We start from the raw sequence: 26,427 nt of genomic DNA on the forward strand, positions 1-26,427 counted from the left end.
TATTTCGGATTGTGTAACTATGCCACAAAAACAAAACCTATTTTTTATGTTGAAGAAAAAAAAAGGATGGATCATATGTAAGACTTCATTATAAGTATCTTATTATTAAGCATACTGGTCAAATTTAAAACGTGATTTATATACGACAATTTAATTTCTTCTATTAATTGAATATCAAAATTGTTTAATATACTATATGTTGTTTGATGGTTGTAGTTATTTAATATATTTATGTAATTTTTTAAATTTTGATTTAGCTGAGTTAGTAAAGAAAGATTTTTATTAATTAGACCTTTTAAGTTCATATTATTTTCAGCTGATATATTTTTTTTACCTAAATTATAAATAGATTGAATTATTAAAGTGAAAATTGTAATATTCTGGATAAGATAATTAAATTTTTTGAATAAACATGACAAATTTATAATTTGGTATGTTTTGTCATTAGATAGAAGTTGTTCGAAAATCTTCATATCATTAAATAAATGGAAATATATAGAATTATATAAAAATTGAATTTTATTAATATATTTCTTTATATTCCCATTTTCTAATATATTTATATACATGCTTATATTTAATAGTAAGCATTTATAAAATAGTATTGCACTTGTATTATATATATCACTATGATAGGCTGTTTCCATTAGTTCATAATTTTTAAAAAAATCTGTTCCTAATTTCTCTCTAAAATTATTAAAATCTACTGATGTTTCTAAACAAGATTTGACATTATCATCATCTAAAAGAAAATCCCCATAACAGCAATTATTGTCGTTCCTATTTGAAAGGATAGGATTCTTATTTGATGTGGAATTTTCTGTAGTTTGTACAGGGTCTGTTAATTCATAGTAATGAATAATATATACGAGATATAAAAAGGCAGTTTTTGTTTTTTGAATTGCTTTATTTTTTTTATTATTATCAAAAGAATAGAAATAAAATGATTTATGAAATATGTATATAACTGTGTTTAAAATTGTTGAATTTAGATACAAATTTTGAAGAGGATAATTAAATAATTCAGTTAGACAAGTAGTGAAAGGGGATACTGATGAATAACTTTTTTTTGAGGACTCTTCATTGTTTCCAAAATAATTTTCATAATTTGTTGTGTTATTAAAAATGTATTTGTTTTTATAGTTTGAATTTTGTTTATCAAATGACACATATGTATTGTTAGAAATAAAAAAATTAACATCATTATGAACAGTATCATAACTAGCTTTTTTTTGTATTGTCTCAAAAGAAATATCCATCAAATTCTGATCGTCATATTTTTCTCTACTAATACTATTTGAGTTAATAAGTATATCCTTAAAATTTTTTGAGTTTACTAAATTTTGTTCATGGCTAGTTATATATATACTACCCTTCATGCTATAAAAACTTTGTAAAATAATCATTGGGTATATAGTTTTTATATCTTTTATCATATATACATTATTTGCTTCTAAATTATTTAAAATTTTAATTTCTTTTAAAAAATTTAATTCATTTAATTGGCTTAATGATTCATATAAAATATGGTTGTAAAAAAAAGTATCATAATTTTTATAAACCGTTAATAAAAAAGACGGGATATTATATTTAATTAAAATGGCTTGATTATCTATTATTAAAGAGTTGTATTTATCTAATAGCAAATTTTTATATAAAATTTTATGTACAACTATATCATCCTCATTAAAAAGGTCGTGATTAAAATTTTTTAAAAAAATTATGAAATTATTTTTTATTTTATCATCATCTTTAGAAGTGCTACATTTTAAGCTTTCTTGTTTGTTTTCAACTTGTTCAGAAGTATTTTCTCTTTTTGTATTTTGATCTGTATCTAAAGTAGATGTCTTATTGTTGATCATTTCTTGACTATCGATTTTAGAAATCGTTTTAGCTTTTATATCTTTTGCATTTTTAGTAGCATTGCTATTGTTGGTTGTAGATGATCCCAATTCTTTATTAGTAAGTGAAAACTTTGTTTTGAAATCATTTAATAAATAGTTATATTTTAATCTACCATATAGATTAGTATAGCCGGTTGCTTTGTCTGCTTCCATTTGAGATTTAAATACGTATATCAATTTTAAAAAATATAAAAATATATTTGATGAGTTTAAAAAATATGAATTAATAATTTCATTAATTTTAAAAAATGAATTATTTTTAAAACATTTTGTGATTGAACTTTTTAAATTATTTTGTTGGACATTATAATAACTGATTGCTAATTTTATGTTATTATTAAATTTAGTATAATATGAATAATTATATGAATGTATGAACAATATTGGTGAATATGTTATTAGTTGTATATTTTTTATATTTAACTTCTCAATCAATTCAGTATAACTTGAAAAGTTTCCAATTATACTATTTAAATAGATTAGTAATATGATTAGGTTAATATATTCATTATTTATAGTACGTTTTATTTTTTTCTTTTCATTTTCTAATTTTATTATATTTTTATGATAATTATATGCATATTTTAACAAACTTAATGCTATAATATAATATTTCCTACTGTTTAATTTTATACTTTTTTTGCATTCTCCATCATTACACTGATTATTATGAACACACTCAAAATTTACACTAACAGCATGTTCTTCATTTTTGTCCGTCATATTATTCAAATCAGGGGAACATAAAAAATCATCAGACGAAGGTATTATATTTTCTATATACTCATATAAATTTTTAAATCCTTTTAAGTCTATTTTTTCTTCAATTTCTTTTGAGAAAAACAAGGGGACTTCATAAGGTTTTTCATTAAGTTTCATATTTTCCATTTTGTGCGATTTTTGGAAATTTTCTTGGCAAGTTAAAACTTGTTGCTTATCTAAGAAGAGTGCCATTTCGACTAGCAGGCAAATAATATTATCATCAGTAATATGTATTATGTTTTCATGAGCATTTTTTAAATTTGAATCGGAAAAGAAATGAATAAATAATGAAAATAGTCGAGTAAAAGATTGACACACATTTTGTTTATATAAGATATAAAGTAATTTTTCAAAATTATATATTTGTCTAATATATTGTAAAATAACTTTTTTAATTTTTGTAACTTCAATGTGATTATCGTTTTGAGCTAAATTTAATTTAAAATTTTGATATTCTATATTTAATAATTTATATAAATTTTTAAGAATAATTTTAAAATATATGACTAACATAATTATCATTTTATCATTTAAAAGACTAATATAATTTTTGATATTATAAAATAAGTTGTAATTATTGCTCTCTTTTAATATGAATAAAAAAAGCATATACATATATATTTTTACATTACATTCTTCGTAAATATTTTTTAAAAAATTATTATTTTTATAATTGTTAATATCATTTTCAAGTTTGTTTTTTATTATATCAAGAGGGTTTATGCTTTCTTTTTTGTCATCACTTGATTGTTCATTATTATTGTTGTTTGATACAATTAGGTTATCAAATGAAAGAATATACTTTATTATGTCTACATATATGTCGTTAGAAATATAATATTTTTTTTTCTCTTCAAATATAACGTCCCAAAAATTGTTAATATTTTTTGGAAATGTTTTCAACTTATTTATATAAACATTTATCATGCATTTCTTAAAAAATTCTAAATACATTAAATCGTTTTTATATGATTTAAAAATATCTTCAAATATGTGATTTTCAGCATTATCATTTTTTATGTTAAGGAGATAAATTATTATGTCCATGTAGAGTGTGTAATAATCCACATTCTCTGGCAAGTCATTTTGTATTAATTTTGCTAATATATCTAGACAGTTTTCCAATTGTTCACTAATAAAAAATATGTACAATTTATATACTTGATATTGTAATGTATTTAAAAAAAAATTATTTGATTTTGTATATTCCAAAATTTTAATGCATTCATCGTAATTTCTCATTTTTATGTTTAAAAAATAAAGGATTAAAAAAAATGAAAAGTTTTGTGTTATTTTATTATAATTATAACAATTATAATTTTTCAAAAAATTTAAAGACAGATTATATATTTGTGTATTATTAGTATTGTTATTAAGATATAACAAATAACAGTTATATAATAAATAGGTTGTATCGTTAGTTGCTTTATATAACTTCAAAGACATGTTAGTGCTTTTTTTAAAAAATCCATTATTTATACAATATTCAAAAAGTGATGTTAATATTTGTTCAATTTCAATTTTTGTTGCTACAATTTTTAAATTATGTCCTGGTTTATTCGCATTAATAGTATTTTTACTGTTTTCAAGTGCTTTTATTTTTTGTTCATACATATCTATTAATTTGTTTTCCTTATTTATATTTTTATATATTTTTCCTAATATATAAAACATATTTTTGTCATAGTCTTCTAAACTTATTTCATTTAGTCCTTCCTTACATTCTTTTATTTCATTAACACATGAATGAAGTAAACATTTTAAAATCAAATATAGCTTGACATTTTTTTTTCCTTTTAATCCTACACTAATTAACTTTTCACATTTCTTAAAGGACTTTTCCTCTATTAAATTTAGAATTTCAATGCTCTTGGAATTCATTTCGGTATTTACTAATTGTGTGATGTTGTTTTATATATACATATGTTTATTATTTTTTTTACGCTTTCATACGGTAGCGAAACTAGGGATAATACACATTAGCTTACTGTGCTTCCCTTTATAAATGATGTCGTTTATGTTTGAAAAAAAATAACAATATATCAAATAATAAATAAATTATGCTTTAAAAAATTTCATGCAATACAGCTTTTTCACCAATCATATTCAAAAGGCTTGCATACCCAGTTTTGTAATAAATAGTGATATGCCTTTTTTCTCGAAAAAAAAAAATTATTTCTTCAAATGCTCTATAAAATATGTCCTAATAAATAGGAAAATGTTTTATTTTATTCAAAAATTCAAAATTAATTATACAAAATGTAGAAGAACAAGAAAAGGGTATGGAAACTAGTATATGAAGAAACTCCTTACAATATCTATAAAATATGAAAATATGAAAATGTGAAAATATATTAATAAATACGTGAATGGATTATCGCGCTAAATTAAATAATTGCATAATCATTAAATATATGATAAACAAATAAATATATACAATATTATAAAAAATATATGTATGTGAATAAATCACGTCACTATAAAAAATAATAACAAAGGTAATGAATAAATTCATATATGTATATAATTTTTTATGTAAATATAAAAATCTTCAAATTACAATAATATGTGAAATGCAAATAAATAAAAAAAAGAAATAACGTACATACAATTGAATTTATTAGTAAAAGGCGAATATCAACAGTTTAGTGTCGAATAAAAAAATAGCTTTATTTTCTATCCACAAATTGTAAACCCTTTAATAAAATAAATTAAACAACGGAATGGTTTTATTAAAATATGATCTATCTAAAATAATTCGAAAATTGTATTATTTAATATTTAATCATACACATATTATTTATTATATATACATTATACCGTATAAGTGTATAATATAAAATTTGTTATATTTTTAAAACGTTCAAGTTAATATTTATAAATACTTTATATAGGTAATATTTTGTTTGGACTTAAATAATTGTTTTATTTTGAGAATACATTTTTTAATATAATCATTATAGCAAAGGTTGATTTAATTCCTTTTGTACCCATATAATTATACATTAAAAATAATATATATATGGAAATAAAAAATAAGAGCAAATCATTTGCTGCTGTTGTTCTCACTGATCCATCATTGAGAAGACTGATTTTTTTTACTGTAACTTCGCTAATAATATGGTAATAAAATTTTGTTTTCGACATAAAAAATGAAATATAGAATAAGCTGAAAACATATCGTAATTAAGCACAATTGTGTATGCACAAGCATACATAAATTTGTGTGTGTGTATGTATATATGTATGTATACAAATATGGGAATATATTTTTATACATACTTATACCCATTTTTGTGTGAATTGGGATCCCTTTATTTGATTGATTAAATTTGTAAAATATACGATTTTATTTTTTTTGCAATATTATTACAGTTTTCTTCCAATATATAAAGCCATAAGATATATTGTTGCTAAGGAATATGGTGGCCTTTCGCAGTTTAATGCTATATTATATCACTGTATCACAAATATAATAGTTATAATTATATTTTATCTTGTCTTGTTAAAAAAAAATATTGGGGGTACCACCAAAGAAGTTATTATAAACCGATTAAAATTAAAGGGAAAATGTGTAATAGTTACAGGTATATAAAAAACAAATTTCTTTAAACTATCTCTTAATTGTACCAAAAAATAAATGCCCATAAATATTATATGTATTAAATGTTTAGGAGGATATAGGGGAATAGGGCTAGCTGCTGTCCAGGAATTTTTAAAATATGAATGCCACGTTGTTTTAGCATGCAGATCAATAAGCCATATGGATTCTGTTCGCGCAAATTTATTAAAAAAATATCCTGAGTAAGTTTAATACACTAATATTTAATTATATACCTAATTACATGGAATTGTTTAGGCACTAATTTACATGCATATACATATATTTTTCTTAATTTTAGTGCAAAAATATATTGTGTAGAGCTAGATCTCGGATCCTATAAAAGCATAGAAAGTTGTGCTAATTATATATTAAAATCGTTTCCCAAAATTGATATAATAGTTAACAATGCAGGTGAATTTTCCTTTCTATTAATACATATATATTTGTTTCTAATGATTTTAAAACTATATAAAAATCGCAAATTCTATATTTTGACTATTTCGCATATTCATATTTTCCTCTTTCTCTTTAAAAAACAAAATACTTATGAACATACAGGATTTTTGAACACAAAACTTGAATATATAAATGGACTTGAATCAACATTCTTTATTAACTATTATGGCCACTTTTATCTGATTAATCTTTTGTATAACCGAATATTAACATCAGGAACATTAGTCGTGAATCTTAGCAGTATAGCACACAGTCTCTTGAAGGAATCGGTTCGTTTTTTTGTTTCTTTCTTTACCGAACATAGTTTTATCAAATAGATTTGTATCTTCAATGTTATTCATGTTTTATTTTGAACTTTTTAGGACGTAGATTATGACTTTATTTATGAAAATAATAACGACAATTACAGTAACTCAAATCTTCTTTATCGAAAGGAATATAGTTTTTCTAAATTATGTATGCTTTATTATTCACAGCAATTACAGAAAAGGTAAGGGATTATTTTTAATATAACAAAATTGTTCATATAGCTAAAAAATAGCTGTAAATAAAAGGGCAATGCCAACTGATTAGTATGCATTATTACATGTTAAAACTATTTTTTTTTTGTAACTATAGATTTGAAATGCAAAAATCAGAAGCATGCTCAGTATCAATAAATCCAGGTCTAGTCAAATCAGAATTTTTTCGATATGAACAAAGTTGGTTTAGAGCAATGTGTAAAAATTTTGCATTCCCAAAGACAACTTTACAAGGGGCTCAAACCATACTGTAAGTATTGAAAATGAAAAAACAATTTTTTAATTTTCCAGATTGGTCAAATTTAATATTATTTACATTCTACTATTTTGTTTATTCTTAGTTACGTATGTCTCTTGGATCGCCGTGAACTAGCCAAGGGATCCTACTACTCTGATTGCAAATTGGATTATGTTCGACATTATGCCAAGGATATAAAAAAATCAGAGGTAAGAAAATGAACTCATTAAAATATGCAATTGTACTTGTATTTATTATAATTAAATTTGTTGCAAAATTTGTGATTAAAAATAAGTTATATTTGGAATAAAAAAAAATAGAAATGAAAAAGGATAAGCATGTGTCCCTTTATTTGAGAACTAGCCACAAAAAATTATGTGCATTATATATGAAATGTGCAAATGTATACATATGCAGTCATGCATTTCTATGTATGTGCAAAAAAGCAAATAATATAAATTATATTTTGATCATTCAATATAGGAACTATGGAGAATTTCCGAGGAAATCCTTGCAAACAAGGGAAAATAGATCCAGGACAAGATAGAAAAAAAAATATATATTATATATGTGGACATATTGGAAGACATACTGATTTTGAATCTGATTGGATTATTTTAAAAAGTTTTCTGTAAAATAATTTGTACAAAATTGAGTAATGAAATCGTAGTAAAAACGTATTGTTGATTTTGAATCTGAGAGTATACCAGCTTCATCAATATTTGAATGATTACCATTAAAAAGAATATAATAATTATCAACAAATTCAAATTTATCTTCATTATCATTTAAATTATTTTCTGTGTAATGGGATAAAGTAGATTTATTAAAATTGACAAAATTATGATTTTGAATTATTTCATTATATATATTATTATTATCAGCATTATTTTGGGTACTTAAAAAAAAAGAAGTATAATCTACAAATTTAACAATATAAATAAATTGATCATTTACATTTACTGTTTTAATAATTGGAATAAATTTTATAAATAATCTTTTAAACATCCCAGTTGTTTTTATGTTTTTAACTTGAACAAATAAATCAAAATTTGTATTATTTAATTGATTTATAATGATATTTTTATTTTGTTCATGTTTATCTAAAACTAGTATCATGTCTTCTGTTGAAGTATCATGAGGTTCTTGAATTATTTTATTTTTTTCATCTTCCATTGTTTCATTGTTTGTTTTTTCGTAATTTTCTTTTATATTATTAGTTCTGTTAATCAACTTAAGAAATTCGTCATAATTTTCTACACATCTATACCATTTTGAATCAAAGTCATAGAAACAAAATGGAATTAATAAAAGAGATAAATGGACATTAATAACATTACAAATATGATCATATATATATGGAGTATATTCATATATATATATATTTATATTTATAAACCATGTGTGGTTTTTATTTATATATAAATTATTTAATCTATTCTCAAATATATAATTATACAAATTATTTATTACATTATTAAAATATAAATCATTTAATTCATCACTATAAGATATTTTTATATTAATATATTTCTTTTTTTTATTATTATCGTCATTTTCAACTTCTTTATTTATATCATTAATATTCCATTCGTTAGTATTCCCAAAATCCTCTTCCTCTATATTATTTTCATCATAATTAATTGTAATATTTAATTGAGAAATAATAATATTTTTATCACAAACATAATATATGTTAGTTTGTAAATTGTCTTCTTCCCTTGTAACATTTAATTTTATTTTTTTTGTTTTTTCTTTTTCCATCTTGTATTCAAATGTGTTGTATAATAATTTCTTCAATTTGTTTGCTATATATAAACGAATACTTAACTATGTAGTCTCTATTACTTTCAAACAAAAATTGTAGAATATGCTTTGAATCAGATTATCCTAAGTATATACATAGGATATATAATTCGTATATAGTTTATTGCCTTTCCTACTGTTTCAAATATTCACTGTACTAGCCCTTTTTAGAAAGTATTACGAATGAGAAAACGAAAAAAAACACAGTATATATATTAATGAGTTTTCCATTTCACCCAATAGGGCCATTATATATATGTACTCTTAATAATAGTCTCAGAATAAAAAAAGATATTCCAGTTTGCTGACCTATATACTCAAGGAAATTATGCATATATGTATATATGATTTATTCATAACCCCATTTTTTCAATTTTCCTAACTTCTCTTACAAATAATTAATGAAATGAAAAAAATATAAAATTAAACTCATTATTTAGTAAAATATATATATCCAATATAAAGGCTAAATTAATAATAAGAAAAAAAAAAAATATAATAAAGTAAGCGTGTAAATATATATTCCCCAACAATATACTACAATCAGGTAGAAGGAATTGCCCCAATTTTGTAGCTCCCTTCGATAAATATAATAAATAAAAAAAAAACATAAAAAATAATGTTGTTGCAAATATTGAGAGAAAACAATTATAAATAAAAAATAATAATGATATATTGATTAAATATAAGAAAAAATGAATATTATAATAAATTTAAATTTTATTATTTATTTTTGTCGAAAATATAAATAGCAAAGATACCATTAAATAGTAGTTGCAATTTCCCATACAACTGATATATTTTTTTTTAATGTCGAACCGCTTAATTCAAATTTATATGAAAACATCTTTTTTCTTTAGTAAAGGATAGTAAAAAAATAATGAACAAATCGATAATTAGCCCAATTAGTTTTGGGAATATATATATAACTGCTGATGTGGAAAAAGATACAGCATTTTAAAATATGAGGAAATGTCATATACCCTATTATATTAATATTTAATAAAAATCAATACATAATACTTTATAATAGGGGTGATTTGTTAAAAATCTGCATATCCATACATGGGTGTGTACATATATGCAAGTGTGCGAGAAAGATGTCATGAAAAAAGGTTACATAGATATAATTTATAAATCATATAAATAATAATATCAACGAATAAAATTTATTTTGTAATTTTTTTGAATAATAATGCTGTATTATGTCCACCAAACCCTAAATTAGTATTTAATGAAAAATCGATATTTTGTTTTGATGGTACACATTTATTAGGTGTATAATTAAGATCACATTCCTCATCTTTATGTTCATAATTAATTGTTGGGGGTATAATATTTGTTTGCATAGTTTTTAAGCATATAATAGATTCAATAGCCCCTGCTGCTCCTATACAATGGCCTGTCATACTTTTAGTCGAGGATATATGTAGCTTGTATGCATGATCTTTAAAAACATTCTTAAAAACTTTTGTTTCGATTTGATCATTTAATTTAGTTGATGTTCCATGGGCATTTATATATTTAATATCGGATATACTTATGTTGGCATTTTTTATTGCCTTATTTATAGAATTTGTTAATCCTAAACCATTAGGTTCAGGAGATGTTATATGAAATGCATCACTTTCAGAAGAATATGCTAAAATTTCGCCATAAATTTTTGCATTTCTTTTTATTGCATGTTCATATGATTCTAGTATTAAAACACCTGATCCTTCACCCATAACAAATCCACTTCTTTTTAAATCAAAAGGTCTACATGCCTTTTTAGGATTATCATTATACCCAACAGCCATTGCTCTTAATGCATTAAATCCAGCAAAACTAATCGGAGTAATACTAGCTTCAGTACCCCCACATATCATAACGTCATATTCTTTATATTTTATATATCGATATGCTTCACCAATAGTATTTCCTGATGTTGCACATGCACTTAACATGCCAACAGAAATTCCTCTTAAATTATTTTCAATAGATACAAGTCCCGATGGTGTATTTGCAATCATTGCAGGTATTAAATATGGGCTTACTCTTTTATGGCCCTTTTCATACATTATTTTCATTTCTCTTTCTAAAAAGTCCAAGCCACCAATACCACTTCCAATAATTGTTCCAATTTTATTACTATCAATTTTATTTAAATCTATTTTCGCATCATCTATTGCTAATCTAGTTGCAGCTATAGCATAATGTGTGCAATCGTCATTACGATTTGCATCCTTTTTATTTGTATAATAATCAGGGGGGTTAAAATTTTTTTTATCTATTGAGCTAGCTATTCCACATGGCATACCTGTTACATCAAATTTTGTTACTTTGTCAATCGAATTATATCCATTAAGTAGGTTCTCCCAAAATTGATTTATTCCAATTCCAACTCCATTTACAACACCAACACCTGTGCATACAACTCTGGAAGTCTGGATTATTATAAAAAATAATAAAAAATAATGTACAATTCATACAGATAGCCATATAAAGTTATTGTTGTTTGCTATCATGGCATGCATTTATTTCACACATTTTATGTTTATGTAGACCTATATACATATATATGTAAAAATATGCAAAAATATGCAAAAAGGATATGGCACTTGTTTCTTAAGAAAATACTACATATATACAACATGGTTTAAAACATATTTTTTATATTAATATCTTACTTCGCAATATTTTTTTAATTCATTTGCATTGTAAGTGGTGTATAGACTTAAATTCCTGATTATATTTTTTTTATTTCTTTGAGCACTATTCTTGACAAATCCATATTTTTTGCTATACACCTGATGATGTTATTACAACAGAAACATAAGAATGTATATTATAAAAGATTAAAGAGGTAAAATAGAAAAAAAATTTATAAAATTATCATTAAGTTATGAACAAAAAATAATTTATTTCTTAACAAAAAATATATATTATTCTAATATCCCATGTCCTATACTCCCATATGTGTGTTATATCCAGGTATTTATAACACACACAACTATAGGATTAAATAGTGTTGTTCTACAACCACACTTGCACATACTTGGGTCTTTTATATTTACAACTTTGCGTATGCATAACAAAATGAATATTTATTTATACAAGAGAAAGTATAATTTTTTTTTGTTTTTGAATCAGCAAATTTCATATAGATATGTAAAAATATGCATATATTATATATGTTGTTTTTTTAATACAAAGAATGGTTTTCAAAACAAGTAAGTGCATATATATAGTGTAGAAAATACAAGGGATATAGATCATTTAAGTTCTGTACAAATTTATGATATATTAAATATTTTGAGATTACTTGGTGAACCAAAAAGCAGAAAAAGAGGAAATTTAAAAAAATTTTCATTTTTCGTTAAATAATTTTATAATACAAGAATATTTTTAAGGGCCATTTCTGTTTTTCTTTTTTTGTTGAAAAATATTCAAATTCTTTATTTTTAAATTTTATTGAAGAGATTAAAAGAAAAAAAAAACAGTTGACATATTGAACAAGTATACACACTGTATGCAGGACACTTGTTTTTCGTATTCGACTTGTGCTAACCTTTTTATATTTTTTAACGTATTTAAAAAAAAATAAAACATATATAATAACAATTTTTTTTTCTTTTTATTTTATTGTTTAAATAAAATATACATGTATATAATTATGTATGCATATTATAACCTATATATTTTAAATGGTTTGCAAAATTCGAGCATTTTACAGAACAACCAAATAAATGCTGACAATAGTTAAAATGAGAATCGATTTATTCAATTATATCAATCTTCGTCCATAATCATTGCAAAAAAATAATTCAAAGATAATTTATTTCAGAAATATAACATTGTTGTACGTTACCAGTTAATATTAAGGATTTAACAATTTTGTTTTATATAATTTTTACTTTATTTTTAATGTGCTGTTATTTTTTTATTTTACTTTAATTTTATTATATATATAAATATAAAACAATAAATAAAATAAATGCACGAAATTATACATATAAAACTCTTTTATTATAGGAAAAAATTTGTATATTTTTAAATGTCCATTTTATATTTAGTAAACATATAAATGATATTTATATTGTTGCTTGCTACCCATTTTTTTTCATTAAAATTTAACTCTTTGGTTTGTCTTTTTTCATTACTTACATCATTTGATTGTTTAAAATGAAAATAAAATTATATTTAAAAATTTAGACACCCTATAAATTATAAATGTTTTCGAATAGCTTAAATAAGTACATGAGCGATTTGTTCGTGTTTATTTTTCCATATTTTGTAATTGTTAATATATATATATTATTGCTCTCAAACTCTTATAAATAGCGCAAAACGCCTATTATATGTTGAGAGAAGCATATTATTTTTTGTGTACACCTCCATTACATAGATATGTAACAAATGAATATATACACGCATATACATATGACAATTATTTCATTAAAATACATGGTTCATTTCATATTTCTATATTTGTATGTATGCATATTTGTAAATATACAATAACGTAGTCCATTTGTTTAAATACAAAACAGGCATAAATCCACAACTTGCTTTATTGTCAATATATATGCATATGACTTACGAGATATATACAAATAGGAAGGGTGTATATAACAATTGGAAAACAATTGTGTTTTATATATACATTTATACAATATATATTAATTAACTTGATTGCTAGATATAGTAACTGTAGTGTGCATTAGTAGAAAAAATTTATGTGGAAAATATCATTGGAAAATTTGTCAATATATTCCACATATTATTATGCATATAAGATTGGATTATTATAAAAAATGTCTCATAAAAATATTTAAAAAACAAAAGAATTATAATAAAAAAGATACATTTATTTTCTTTATACCAAAATTATGTTAATATATATATTCTTTACACTTTTTGTGCGTTTTATTATTTTATTTTTTATTTTATTTTAGGCGATTGAGTGTACATTTAAATTTCCAAATATATATATTTATCTGTATGCACGGAAAGTTACGTATTTTTTATTTTATTTTTAATAAATAAAGAATAGTATAGCACAATACGCATAATATACTTAACATACAAGCAATATTCTAGTGTAAAATAATACTTACACAAACAGCGCATTTGGATTAAATATAATAAAAATTATTATATATAAATACACATATATGCATACATATGTATATAATATATACCAATTAATTAACAATATAAAGAGGATATTTGTAAAAAACAAGTAGAAATTAATAAAAAGGAAAAAAAAAAAAAGGATTGTCATAAAAAATATAAATGAGGGGAATATACGTACACAAAATAATGCCCCATTATATTATGTAAGGGTTAGTGCACAATTTAACCACATACTGGTATGATTGTGATAAGGGATAAAAATAAGTAAAAAAAAAATGCATATACACGTATTATCATAACAGGTAATATACAATTTCCATAAACACACACTAAGGAAAACGAAACTATCAAAAAGTTTATAAAAATTAAAAGTAACTATAAGGGATGCTACTATGGAGCTATCAAGGGGGAAAATTATTGTGGAAAAGAAACTAAATGAGTACACAATAGATGAAGATGTCTTTTTGTTTGAACCATGTGAAGAAGATATATATGATAAAAATAACAACCTGAGATATATATTCCACAATACATTTATTAGTACAGAAGAAGAGATAATGATAAGTGAATTTAAAAAATTTTGTAAAAATAAATGTTTAAAAATTAATAAAAGTTTTTTTGAAAATGAATGTCTACGTTATTTATATTCAGCCCAATTTGATTTTGCAAAGGCTTTTGACTTAATTAAGAATAATTATGAATTTCGATTATCTGATGTATTGCCAATAAATGAAAGTGATATTATAGAATACATAAATAAAGGTATAATGTATTGGCATGGGCGAGATAAAAAATGTCGACCTATAATTATAATAAATTTACTAAATATAGAACTATTAGATATTCAAAAATTAACAAACTTATTTTTTTTTTGCTTTGAATTTTTTTTAAAATATTTATGTATACCTGGAAAAGTCGAAAATTATATATCATTAATCGATTGTTCAGGTATATCTATATCCAAATTTCCAATGTCTACTTTTATGCGATTATTAGAAATTATGAATTCAAAATATAGATGCAGATTGTTTAGAATGTATATTATAGACGCTCCTAAAATATTTAAGTCTTTTGGAAAATCATTTTTAAATTTTGCACCTTCTTATATGACGAAAAAATTAAAAATTTTAGATGGAAATTACTCATCTTATTTGAAAGAAGAAATATTAGAAACACAATTAGAAAAAAAATATGGAGGAATACAAGAAAATAAGGATAATGCATATTATCCATTTTCTTTTTATCGTAATTGTTATTCTATTGAAAAAAATATAACATCTTCAAAAAATAATTCTACTTTAATAGACATATTTAGTAAAATGGATCATCAAATATATGATCATATATCATCTGGATATTCAATGCATTTGAAATTAATTGAAATTGGAGATAAGGAATCGATTAGACAAAGATATGACCATTTGAAGGAGAAAGTAGAATATGAAGAAAATGGAGAACTAAAAAAAAATAAAAGCATTAATGATTCACCAGATAATGAAGGTACTAATACATACTCAAGGACCAATACGAATAATATTAGTAGTCAAAAAAGCATCCAATCATATAAAACATCGAAAAAAAAGAAAAGCAAAAAATTGAACCTGAGTACACAAGATAGTTTTATAAATAATAATTTTATTAATTGTATGATAAGTAAAAAATATTATATAGATAGTGCTAATATAAATTTTAATAATCTTATGAAAAGCCATAAATATATTAATTGTAAATCTAAATATATAGTTAATATAGCTAGTTTACATAAATGGTTTTTTAAAGTCAAAAATTTATATTTATCAAATATTGCTTCGAACTATTTAACAAATAAATTTCCATTTTTAATTGATCATATTGTAAATAGATCAAAATGTAAGTCTTTGTATGATTATATTAAATATATCGACCAAATTAGTGCTACTAAAAAATCAGAATATACACCTAAGACTAGTATACAAACTAATAGTGAAATTATAAGCAGCTTAAGTTCTGATAAAAAAATTGATAATCGAAATGATTTTATTAATATAAGTACGTCTTATACTATATCAAGCAATAAAGATACTCAAGAAAATGCCAATGCGACATTAACAACTGCACATTCGATAAACAGTTGTGATGGAGCAGATGATAAAATTGATTATAATAAATATGAAAGAAATTCTCATGGCCGTCCTTCAAATGTACTTTCAAAGAGTAAAAGTGAGAATCATAATGCACACAATTTTAAAACAAATTTATCTAAAAAAATATGCAATAGTGGGGATATGAAAAATAAGGTAGTATACAGAACCGAATCAGCAAATGAAAAAATTCAATTTTATTGTGATTCAGCATCTATTTTTGAAGAGAATACTCAAATATTATTAAACAACAAAGACAATAATAATAGACAACATAAATATCGAAATAATATAACGACAAATGGAAAAAATGATCAAAAAAAAAAACATTATAAAATTACGGCAGCCAATTCAATATTTAAGGATGAAATTCCTGAACAGAAATTGAAAGATAGTCATAATAAAAATGATAAAATTTCGGGGAAATCAAATATAAACTTAGAAAAGGGAGCTAAAAACAATAATGCTAATATTAGCAATAATATTAATCATGGTTATAAGAAAAAATATACTAATGATATGACTGCTGCGGGTACTATTACTAAAAAGGGGTCGAACACATCTTATGATAAAGCATTGGATAAAAAGGAAAGTATAATAAAAAAGGATGATACGCCAATATTTTATAGCGAAAGTAGAGAACACTTTGAAAAAAAATCGACATATCAAAATTTATCAGGCTTTAACAACCATATTCAAAATAATGATGATCCCCAAAAAAATGTTAAAAAAAAAAGTAAAAGGATCAAAATAATAGGGTTGAATTTTTTTAACAAAACATCCCCTACGACCTAAATTAAAACAACATAAATAAACTGACCATCTATAAAAACAAATTGTATAGCGCGTACACACATGTGTAAATATTTTATTTGTGTATATGGTATATGCGCATAAAATGTCCCACCAAAAAACGAACAAATTTAACAATGGATATAAGCTAAAACTAGTATATATTAGGAACACCTATATATATTAATTTCGATAAAGATGTATATTGGCGATTTATTTGAAAACAAAAAATTATTTATTTTTCAGGCTTTAACGTTAAATCCTGGAATATCAAATATAAGTTTTATTTTTATATACCTTCAAATATACACACATAAAACTACTCTTTATGTTACTCTTTTAATTTATCTAAATTCGCCACCCCAAAAAAACAACAAATTATAATTAAATATCCCTAAGCTTTTTACAATATTTAAACATGCTTACCAAAAAAAAAAATTTAATGGATATAATTATGCATCTATTCTACTTATGAAGATTCTCTTCAATGTATTTGCGTGTGTGTGTGTGTATAAAATAATATTTTTGTTTCATATATTTTTATTCAATAAAATTTCATGATAATTATTCTTTTTCGCTGTTTTATTGTATTTTATTTTTTCTGTTTTGTTTTCTTTCCTTTATTTTTTGTTTTATCACAATTATCGTTTTATACCATTATTCGGTCTATTTATTTATTAGTTATCTCTTTAGTCCTCTATCTATCGCTTTATATATATAAATATATTTATTTATAATATATGGATATATATTTTGTTTTTGTAATTTTTGTTTATTCCTTTTTTTTATATTAATTTTTTCTTTTTATATTTTTCTTTCTTACATATTAATGTGAAGAGAGATAAAAAATTATAAAAGACAATTGCACAAAATGCTTAAAGGGTTTTTGCGAATTTTAAATTTAATTAATTCTTTCCATTTCTCATACATATATCTATATATAGGTGTATATATGCTATATGTAGAGAGTCGTTTGTATATATATCTATATCAATGGAATAATAAACTTTTGCTTAAAGGATTATTTATTATATTTATTTTGGGATAATATTATCAAAAGTGTGAGAATAAAAAAAAATTCGTGCATCTATACATAGAGAGTGAAATAAAGAATGCGCGATACAAGAACTGGAAAAGTATAGTGTCTATACTTTCATATTTCTTAAAACGTTCAAAGGGCGTACTATTTTTACATTTTTTTTTGATTTTCCTAGTCTAAAAATTTAAAAATATTACCTTATTATTTTTTTTTCCTTTTACACACTCCTCATGATTGATGATTAATAAATTCTTCATATATTGTAAATCTCGATAAAAAAAAATGAACTCCAATGATAGCGAATTAAATTATGTAACAGCAGATGATGAGCAAAATGATTTATGCATTTGTGAAAATCGAGATATGTGTGAATGTGGATGGGATGCTGATAATGCAGTAGAAATGTATAACAGTGATGACGGTAATATAAATGAAATTAAAAAACAAAAAAAAAACACAAAAATAGGAAAAGGTGAAGCTGTAAAAAATGATAAAAAAAAAACAGTGAATAAAAATGAGGTGATTAATATATATGATAATGAAAAAAATATTGATGAAACAATAATAAAAATATTAAATGGTCTTAAATGCAAAATAAATACTGTAATGGTTAACGAAAATGAAAATGACGAGACCGAAAAGGGTCAAGATTGCAAAATAGACAATTCGAAGGTGTTAAAAAAAGATATAGATAAAATAATAAAAATCATTAAAAAAAAAAAGAAAACAGAAAATGAAAATAGTTCTAATGATGTAAAAGGATTAAAAGAAGAGTTGGAAAAAAATATAGTAAAACAAAAAAAAATTTTGAAAAGTTATGAAGAAGAGAAACAAAATGTAAGGCTTTTACATGGACAATTAGATCAGTTACAAAACATGTTTGATAATAATCAAAAAAAAGAAGATAAATGGAATTGTGAAAAAGAGAATTACTTAGAAGATATAGAATCACTTAAATGTACTATAGAAGAACTAGAAATAAAAATTGAAAAAAAAAATAGTGAAATTGAAAATTTAAAAAGAGAGTGTGAACATATATTATTAAAAGTTGATAATTTAGAAAAGAACAATAAAGAATTAAAAAATGAAAATAATGAAATGAATGAAGATATGAATTTAGCAAAAAAGGAAAATAATAAAAAAAATATCCTAATCGATAATTTAAAAAAAGACTTAGAAGAACAGAAAAGATTAGACGAAGAATACAATAAAGATAAATTGATAATTGAAAAGAATACAGAAATAATAATAGAAGAACGTAATTTTATAAATGATGAATTAATAAAAACTCAAAAATTGTTAGAAAACCAAATAAATAAAAATAAAGATCTACAAAATATCCGAACAAATTTGTTAGATAAAATAGATTTGTTAGAAAAAAAACAAAAAGATATGTTGAGAAAAAATAATGATATAGAACAAAAATTAGAAGATATTAATAAAAAAAATAAACTACTTATTAATGAAAATAAAATGAAAGACAATGAAATTGCAAATAACATAAGTATGATTAACAATCTGAATAATATAAACGGGAAAATGAAAATAAAATTAGATCAAGAATATTTTAAAAATAAACTTTTAGAAAAAGAAAAAAAAGCATTAAATGTTAATGTGAAATCTCTTACATATGAAATTCAAAGTATTATAAAATTAACTGAAGAAGCCAAAGTAAATATCCAAAATCAAAAAAGAGAAATTAATGACTTAATAATTGAAAAGGAGCAAACAAAAAAACTAATTGAAAAAATTGATAAAAATACTAAACAAAATACAGAAATAGCAAAACAAGAAAAAATAAATAATATTAATTTAGAAAAAGATATAAAAAAATATATAGATGATAAAAAAAAACTTAATGAAGATATACAAATTTTAGTTAAGGAAAAAGACAAATTATTAGAGGACTTGTCCCATATTAATACTACACTTATTCAAAATGAAAACGATTTAATCGAAAAAGACACTAAAATTAATACATATATTAAGGTTGTAAGTTCATTAAAAAGCCATTTAGCAAAAGAAAAGGCTATTTATGAAAATGTAAAAAGTAAAAAAATAACGACAACAAAATTGTTAGCTGAATCTAAGGATAAATTGACGAAACTAGAAGAAAAACATAAATTACAATCTAATGAATTAGAAGTTATTAAAGCCTATGAAAAAAATACAGAAATTAAAATGAATGATATGATGGAAGAGAAAAAAAAATTAATTAATCAATGTGAAAAATTAAAAGAACAAATAGAAAAATATAAAAACCAAAATGAAAGTTCAAAAACACAACTATTCCATGATAAAAAATCAAGAGATCAATTAGAGGCAGAAATAAATGAATTAAATAATAAAATAAAAGTATACGATAAAAATATTATGAAAATAAAAAAAGAAAAAGATATGGCCGACAATGAAATTAATGAGAGAGATGATCAAATAGTTGAGTTAAAGGATAAACTAAAACTATTGCAAATTTCTCATAACACCATAGAAGCAACCAGTAAAAATCAAACACAAAAAATACATGATTTGAACAAAACAGTTTCAAATATTAAAAATATAAACGAATTGCATAACGAGTCTAAAGAGCTACTAAACAGTAACAAAGTAGAAATTAATGCCCTCAAAAAGGAACTAATCAGTGAACAAAGCAAAGTAAAATCCTTATCAGAAGAATTAGAAAAACCAATAAACATACACAGATGGAGAAATTTAGAAGGAACTGATCCTACTGCTTTTGATCTAATACATAAACTTAAAAATGTTCAAAAAAAATTAATTGAAAAAACAGAAGAATCTATAAAAAAAAATGCCCTCATTCAATTAAAAACGAAAGAATGTGAAGATTTACAAAAAGAGCTAATTAACAAAACAAATTATACAAATGTGCAAGATATCACAAAAATTAAACAAGAGTTACGAAAAAAAGAAACTCTGATTAAATCTTTAACTGCTGAAATTTCGATGTACCAAGAGGAAGCAGAAAAAATGAAGCCATGAATTGTAAGTTTAATAAATTTAGATTGTGAAAAACTAACAGAATACACCTGGATTATTATTCCTTCTTGTGTCGTTGCCCTTATGCAACGTCATTAATTAATTTTATTATATTTGCTATCATTTACACATTTTGTCTTTTATATATTTTTAGCCTTAGTTTAACATAAATAAAAACAAAAAAAATATTATAAAAATGAAAAAATAGAAAAGGTGACAAAATAAGAAGAAAAATAGAAGCAAATATCTGAAAGGAAACTCGCTAACTATATGCGAAATCAATCAGATGCAATTTTTTTCAAAAATGGGGGAATATAATATCCATCATATCGTTTTAATAGAACAAATAATGATGGAGAAAAAAATATATTCATATTTTTCAAATAATGCAATTTTTGTTTATATTCTTCACTATATATATATTCATTCATTTTGTTCATATCTGCCCAATTTTCCATATATAATGTTTCGACAAAATATTCATTTTCCTTTATATAAATATTATAATTATTAAATCCATTTTTTAGTTCAATTGGATCAAAACAATATTTCAATTCATTAAGTGTATTTTTATAAAAATCGTCTTTGCTGGAAACAAATTTATTTAGTAGCATACCATTTGTAGAATTTATATTATTAACTAAGCAAACAATTGTATCTCTTAAAAACCATCCACTCATGGAACCAGTAATTCCAAATAAAATATATTTCAGCATTGTTCAAAGGGATTTCCACAAAAAATAAATAAAATAAATAATGTTACTTCTTTGTGTCCATATGTAGACGCATGTACCCCATATGCATAGTTCTTGTTAACTACATTTATGTGATTTTCTTCGGACGTCATCAAAAGCTATTATCCTTACTTGAGTTTCTTATAATAATTGAAATAAGTGTATAATATGGTTATAAACTAAATATCTATGTTTTTAGTATTTGTTCTTCATGATTTTCCTCAAATTTCCTTTTATTTACTGCTTCAGTTGCTTTAAAATGGGCAAAATTTGTATTATTTTACTATTTATATTATTTATTTTGTTTGCATCATTTATATATTTTTTTAATAATCTTATTTATTTTATTTTACACGGCTTCAATAATATATTATATGTATATTTTTTGTCGCTTGTTTATGCATTTGTAATTTAGAGGTATATGCAGATAGGGGATACAAACATTTGCCAATTTTTTTGAGTGTACATATTAATAAATATGTAAAAGTAAAATAATTAAAAATTCCGTAAATAATATTTACATATATTATTTGTATTTAAACAAAATTGTAACGCAAAAAAAATGTTTTATAATTTAAATAATTGGAATTTAAGCGTATAAGATATGTAAAATAAAAAAAAATTATAAGTCAGTAAAATTTATAAAAAGGTGATGGAGTTATGCACAATAAAAAAACAGGATATAATTATTTGAATAGTAATGTAAATATATGGTATGAATGAATTGGGTTAAAAAAGGGATTGAAATACAAAATATATGAAACTTCTAACATCTAAATACCCTAAAATATCAAGAGATATTTTTCAGAGGAATAATATTATCCTAAGAAAAAAGAACCAAACAAGTAATTTTAAGAAATTATTGTGTAGGTCTTTTATATTTTATTCAGCCATGCAAAAAGTAATTGGGACTCATTCAGGACGTTTTCATACTGATGAGATATTAGCATCAGTGATGTTAAAATTTTTACCTGAATATAAAGATGCAAAGATTATCAGAACCCGGGATCAAGAACTTTTAGATAAATGTGATATTGTTGTAGATGTAGGAGGGGTATATGATCATGAAAAAAAGAGATATGATCATCATCAAAGAGAATTTAATGAGGGTTTAGATGAAAATCACAATATAAGATTAAGTAGTGCGGGGTTAATTTATAAACATTATGGAAAAGAAGTATTAAGGAAAGGATTTAATATAACTGATGAACATAAAGTAAATATATTATATGATAAAATATATACTACATTAATTGAATCGATAGATGCCCTTGATAATGGGATTAATCAATACGAAGGGGAAGCAAAATATCAAATAAATACAACCTTACAACATCGAGTAAATAGATTTAATCCAAATTTTTTGGAAGACAATGTTGATGAAAATGAACGTTTTATGTTAGCTTCAAATATTGTAAAAGATGAATTTTGTGATTTTGTAAATTATTATTCTAATGTTTGGTATGAAGCTAAAACTATAACTTTAGAAGCTGTGAAGAATAGATATAACTTTCATAAATCAGGTAGAGTTATATTTTTAAAAAAGCATTGCCCATATTCGGATCATATATATAATATAGAAAGGGAACTAAATATTAAAGATCAAATTTTATTTTGCATTTACAAAGATAGATATAATAATTGCAGGTGTGGTACAATTTCAAAAGAAAACGAAGGTTTTAATCTTAGACTTCCATTTCCAGCTAGTTTTAGAGGTTTAAGAAATGAAGATTTGGTTAAAGAATCAAATATCGAAGGTTTAACATTTGTTCATTATTCTGGCTTTACTAGTGCTGGTAATAATATTGAGTGTTTGGTTAAATTGGTTGAAGCCACTTTAAAAGAGAATGGCGTTTCTTACTAATTTGTAATATCTTTTACGATGAAATAGTAATTGCTCGTTTTTTTTCTTTTTTTTTATCTGTTTTAATTGCATCTTATAATTTTGAAAACATTATAAATATAAAACATTACACTTATTCCAACTTTTATTTTTTTCCGCTCATAATTATACAACAAATATCGTTATTTACTGTGTTGTATATGTTTTAGCATATTCACACTTTTACAGTAAACCCCCTTTTGTGTCTTATACAAATATAATTCAATTTTATGAGTTGAAAAATTGTTATATACATCGGATATTACATGCACATTTACTTATCGTCAAAAATGTAATATGAATAAAATATATATAGCATTGGTTGGATAAGTTTAATACTGTAAAATGACGTATATTAATGGTTAATAAAGGGAAAAAATATATATTTTTTTAATGGAATTTATTTATTTATATTTATAACAAAACATGAAACACCTGTAATCTTTTTTAAATTTTCGAAAGTGGATAGGGGATTTTCACATAATGTGCGCAAAAAAAAAAACATTGCTTTAATATATTTTTTTACATGCTTTATATTATTTTACTTATAAATGGTAATAAAAATTATATACATGAGTTGTATACCGTTATAGGTGTACATGTGTAGTTTTGCATATTTTTACAACTGTAAACCATATGAACAAAAACCAAATAAAATTTGTAACTTTATTTCATATAAAGGATATTTGAAATGTATAAATTAATTTGATACATACTTAAAATTAATAAAAAGGGATAATATATGAATTAAAAAAAAATAACCCCCCATATAATATTTGCATATGCAATATTAAGGAGTTGTTACATAAAAGTTGTGCTCAAATTACACAAGATAAAAAATATTTTTATTTTTTTAACCCAAGTTGTAAAGGCTTATAATTATAATTTTGATGATTAATTTGAGGGGAAAAAAGCAAGACAAAATATTTATATTAAAATATAAACCTGTTTGATACGATGTTGTAATATCAACGAACCGATGAGCACAAAGTTAGCCATTATATATTTATATATATTTATTTAACCGTTCGTTTATTTATATATGCCAATAGTACATTTATCTTTCCACAAATTTGGCTTATCTCAAAACCTGAATGATTTTTTTCCTTTTTTTTGCGAATAAAAAACATTTTACACACTTACAAATGCGCACAAATATAAGCCATAGAGTATTATATATATAACATACATATTTAAAATTAAATAAAATATCGAAAGATTAAAGAAGTTACACATTTAAAAATACTTTATTTTGACCCTTTCATATATACAAGTTACTAATTCTTTTGAATATATATATTTTTGGATATTTCATAATTTATATTTTCCGCCTGAAAATATTATAAGCTACTCTCTTTTTTTAATCGCATTTTTATAAATATTATTACTTTATAAGTTTTTGTACCTCATGTGTTTAAGTAAATAGATATATACATAGTATGCGACTTTGATATATTATTGCATTTTAGTACATGTTGTTTATATACTGGATATATCATCCTTTTTTTACAAAAACTTTGATTTTATTTTTTAACGATATGAAGTAAAGAAATAGAAATGATATATTACAATAAGCAATAAAATACAAAATTACATATATGAATAAAACATAAAATTCGTAATTATATATATAAGTGAAACTTTCAAAGCCTATAAAATAAAGTAATAAATGTAACTTATTTTATAGCATATTTATTATATATATTTTTTTGAATGTCTATACTTGCATTTTATATATACTTACTATTATTATAATACGTGCATCATTTCTGCTATTTTATAACACTATATTTTAAGATACTATTATTAATGGCCATATAATTTAATTATACATATTTTTTAATATTACGGTGTATAAATAGCATATATATAAATATACTTATTTATACAATATTTATTTTTAAAGGTTTATTTTTTTCTGTGAATACATATATATTATATATAAGTTGGGGGAAGAAAATCCTTCCGTTGTGTATATATAGAAAAATAAATTATGATATTATAAATATTGCTGCAATATTTTGATATATTGCAATACTGGCATGAAAATTCATTCTATTATATACTACATATTTGAATAGATCATTTAAGCGCCCTTTATAGATTTTTATTTTCCATACCCATAATATATATATATATATATAATAATTATTTATGTTAATAGCACGTTGAGTTTGCATATATATAGTTACTCCTATTTAATTATTCATTTCATTCTATTTATTGCATATATTCCTCATACCAACATATGCACATATTCTATAGCATCCAAATAAATGTTTAAATATATTTTTTTCTCATTTATATTAAAATAATACTCTTACGGGTTATTATTTCCATTGCTTTATATTTATAAATAATTAATGTTATTTATTAATTATTATTTCCATTCTCTATATATAAATATAGTATATTATATATATGCATAGCAATAATATATACTTATTAGCAAATATA

General features: G+C 22.6%; 8 protein-coding genes across 8 annotated transcripts; 4 read left to right on the forward strand and 4 right to left on the reverse strand.

The window, feature by feature from the left end:
- Window positions 1–71: 71 nt before the first annotated feature.
- On the reverse strand, window positions 72–4,547 carry PCHAS_1124300 (conserved Plasmodium protein, unknown function; the record flags this gene model as incomplete). Its single annotated transcript, XM_731112.2, has 1 exon — window positions 72–4,547. The coding sequence occupies one exon, from the start codon at window positions 4,545–4,547 to the stop codon at window positions 72–74; it is 4,476 nt and encodes a 1,491-aa protein (XP_736205.2).
- Window positions 4,548–5,688: 1,141 nt separating this feature from the next.
- On the forward strand, window positions 5,689–8,016 carry PCHAS_1124400 (oxidoreductase, putative; the record flags this gene model as incomplete). The annotated part of the gene is made up of 9 exons (XM_016798619.1): window positions 5,689–5,789; window positions 6,042–6,253; window positions 6,341–6,470; window positions 6,569–6,681; window positions 6,829–6,995; window positions 7,089–7,216; window positions 7,345–7,497; window positions 7,589–7,694; window positions 7,969–8,016. 9 exons carry the CDS (start codon window positions 5,689–5,691, stop codon window positions 8,014–8,016), a joined length of 1,158 nt encoding a protein of 385 aa, XP_016654003.1.
- Window positions 8,017–8,097: 81 nt separating this feature from the next.
- PCHAS_1124500 (conserved Plasmodium protein, unknown function) lies at window positions 8,098–9,249 on the reverse strand (the record flags this gene model as incomplete). Its single annotated transcript, XM_016798620.1, has 1 exon — window positions 8,098–9,249. One exon carries the CDS (start codon window positions 9,247–9,249, stop codon window positions 8,098–8,100), a length of 1,152 nt encoding a protein of 383 aa, XP_016654004.1.
- A 1,211-nt stretch (window positions 9,250–10,460) lies between these two features.
- PCHAS_1124600 (3-oxoacyl-acyl-carrier protein synthase, putative) lies at window positions 10,461–12,643 on the reverse strand (the record flags this gene model as incomplete). The annotated part of the gene is made up of 3 exons (XM_016798621.1): window positions 10,461–11,717; window positions 11,961–12,080; window positions 12,596–12,643. 3 exons carry the CDS (start codon window positions 12,641–12,643, stop codon window positions 10,461–10,463), a joined length of 1,425 nt encoding a protein of 474 aa, XP_016654005.1.
- Window positions 12,644–14,801: 2,158 nt separating this feature from the next.
- PCHAS_1124700 (CRAL/TRIO domain-containing protein, putative) lies at window positions 14,802–17,324 on the forward strand (the record flags this gene model as incomplete). The annotated part of the gene is made up of 1 exon (XM_730730.2): window positions 14,802–17,324. The coding sequence occupies one exon, from the start codon at window positions 14,802–14,804 to the stop codon at window positions 17,322–17,324; it is 2,523 nt and encodes an 840-aa protein (XP_735823.2).
- Window positions 17,325–18,642: 1,318 nt separating this feature from the next.
- On the forward strand, window positions 18,643–21,357 carry PCHAS_1124800 (conserved Plasmodium protein, unknown function; the record flags this gene model as incomplete). Its single annotated transcript, XM_734675.2, has 1 exon — window positions 18,643–21,357. The coding sequence occupies one exon, from the start codon at window positions 18,643–18,645 to the stop codon at window positions 21,355–21,357; it is 2,715 nt and encodes a 904-aa protein (XP_739768.2).
- A 275-nt stretch (window positions 21,358–21,632) lies between these two features.
- On the reverse strand, window positions 21,633–22,070 carry PCHAS_1124900 (conserved Plasmodium protein, unknown function; the record flags this gene model as incomplete). Its single annotated transcript, XM_016798623.1, has 1 exon — window positions 21,633–22,070. One exon carries the CDS (start codon window positions 22,068–22,070, stop codon window positions 21,633–21,635), a length of 438 nt encoding a protein of 145 aa, XP_016654006.1.
- A 775-nt stretch (window positions 22,071–22,845) lies between these two features.
- Window positions 22,846–23,952, forward strand: PCHAS_1125000 (ATPase, putative; the record flags this gene model as incomplete). The annotated part of the gene is made up of 1 exon (XM_730303.2): window positions 22,846–23,952. One exon carries the CDS (start codon window positions 22,846–22,848, stop codon window positions 23,950–23,952), a length of 1,107 nt encoding a protein of 368 aa, XP_735396.2.
- Between the last annotated feature and the right edge of the window lie 2,475 nt (window positions 23,953–26,427).

The sequence above is a fragment of the Plasmodium chabaudi genome (genome assembly GCF_900002335.3).
Source record: "Plasmodium chabaudi chabaudi strain AS genome assembly, chromosome: 11".
NCBI classification, from domain to species: domain Eukaryota; phylum Apicomplexa; class Aconoidasida; order Haemosporida; family Plasmodiidae; genus Plasmodium; species Plasmodium chabaudi.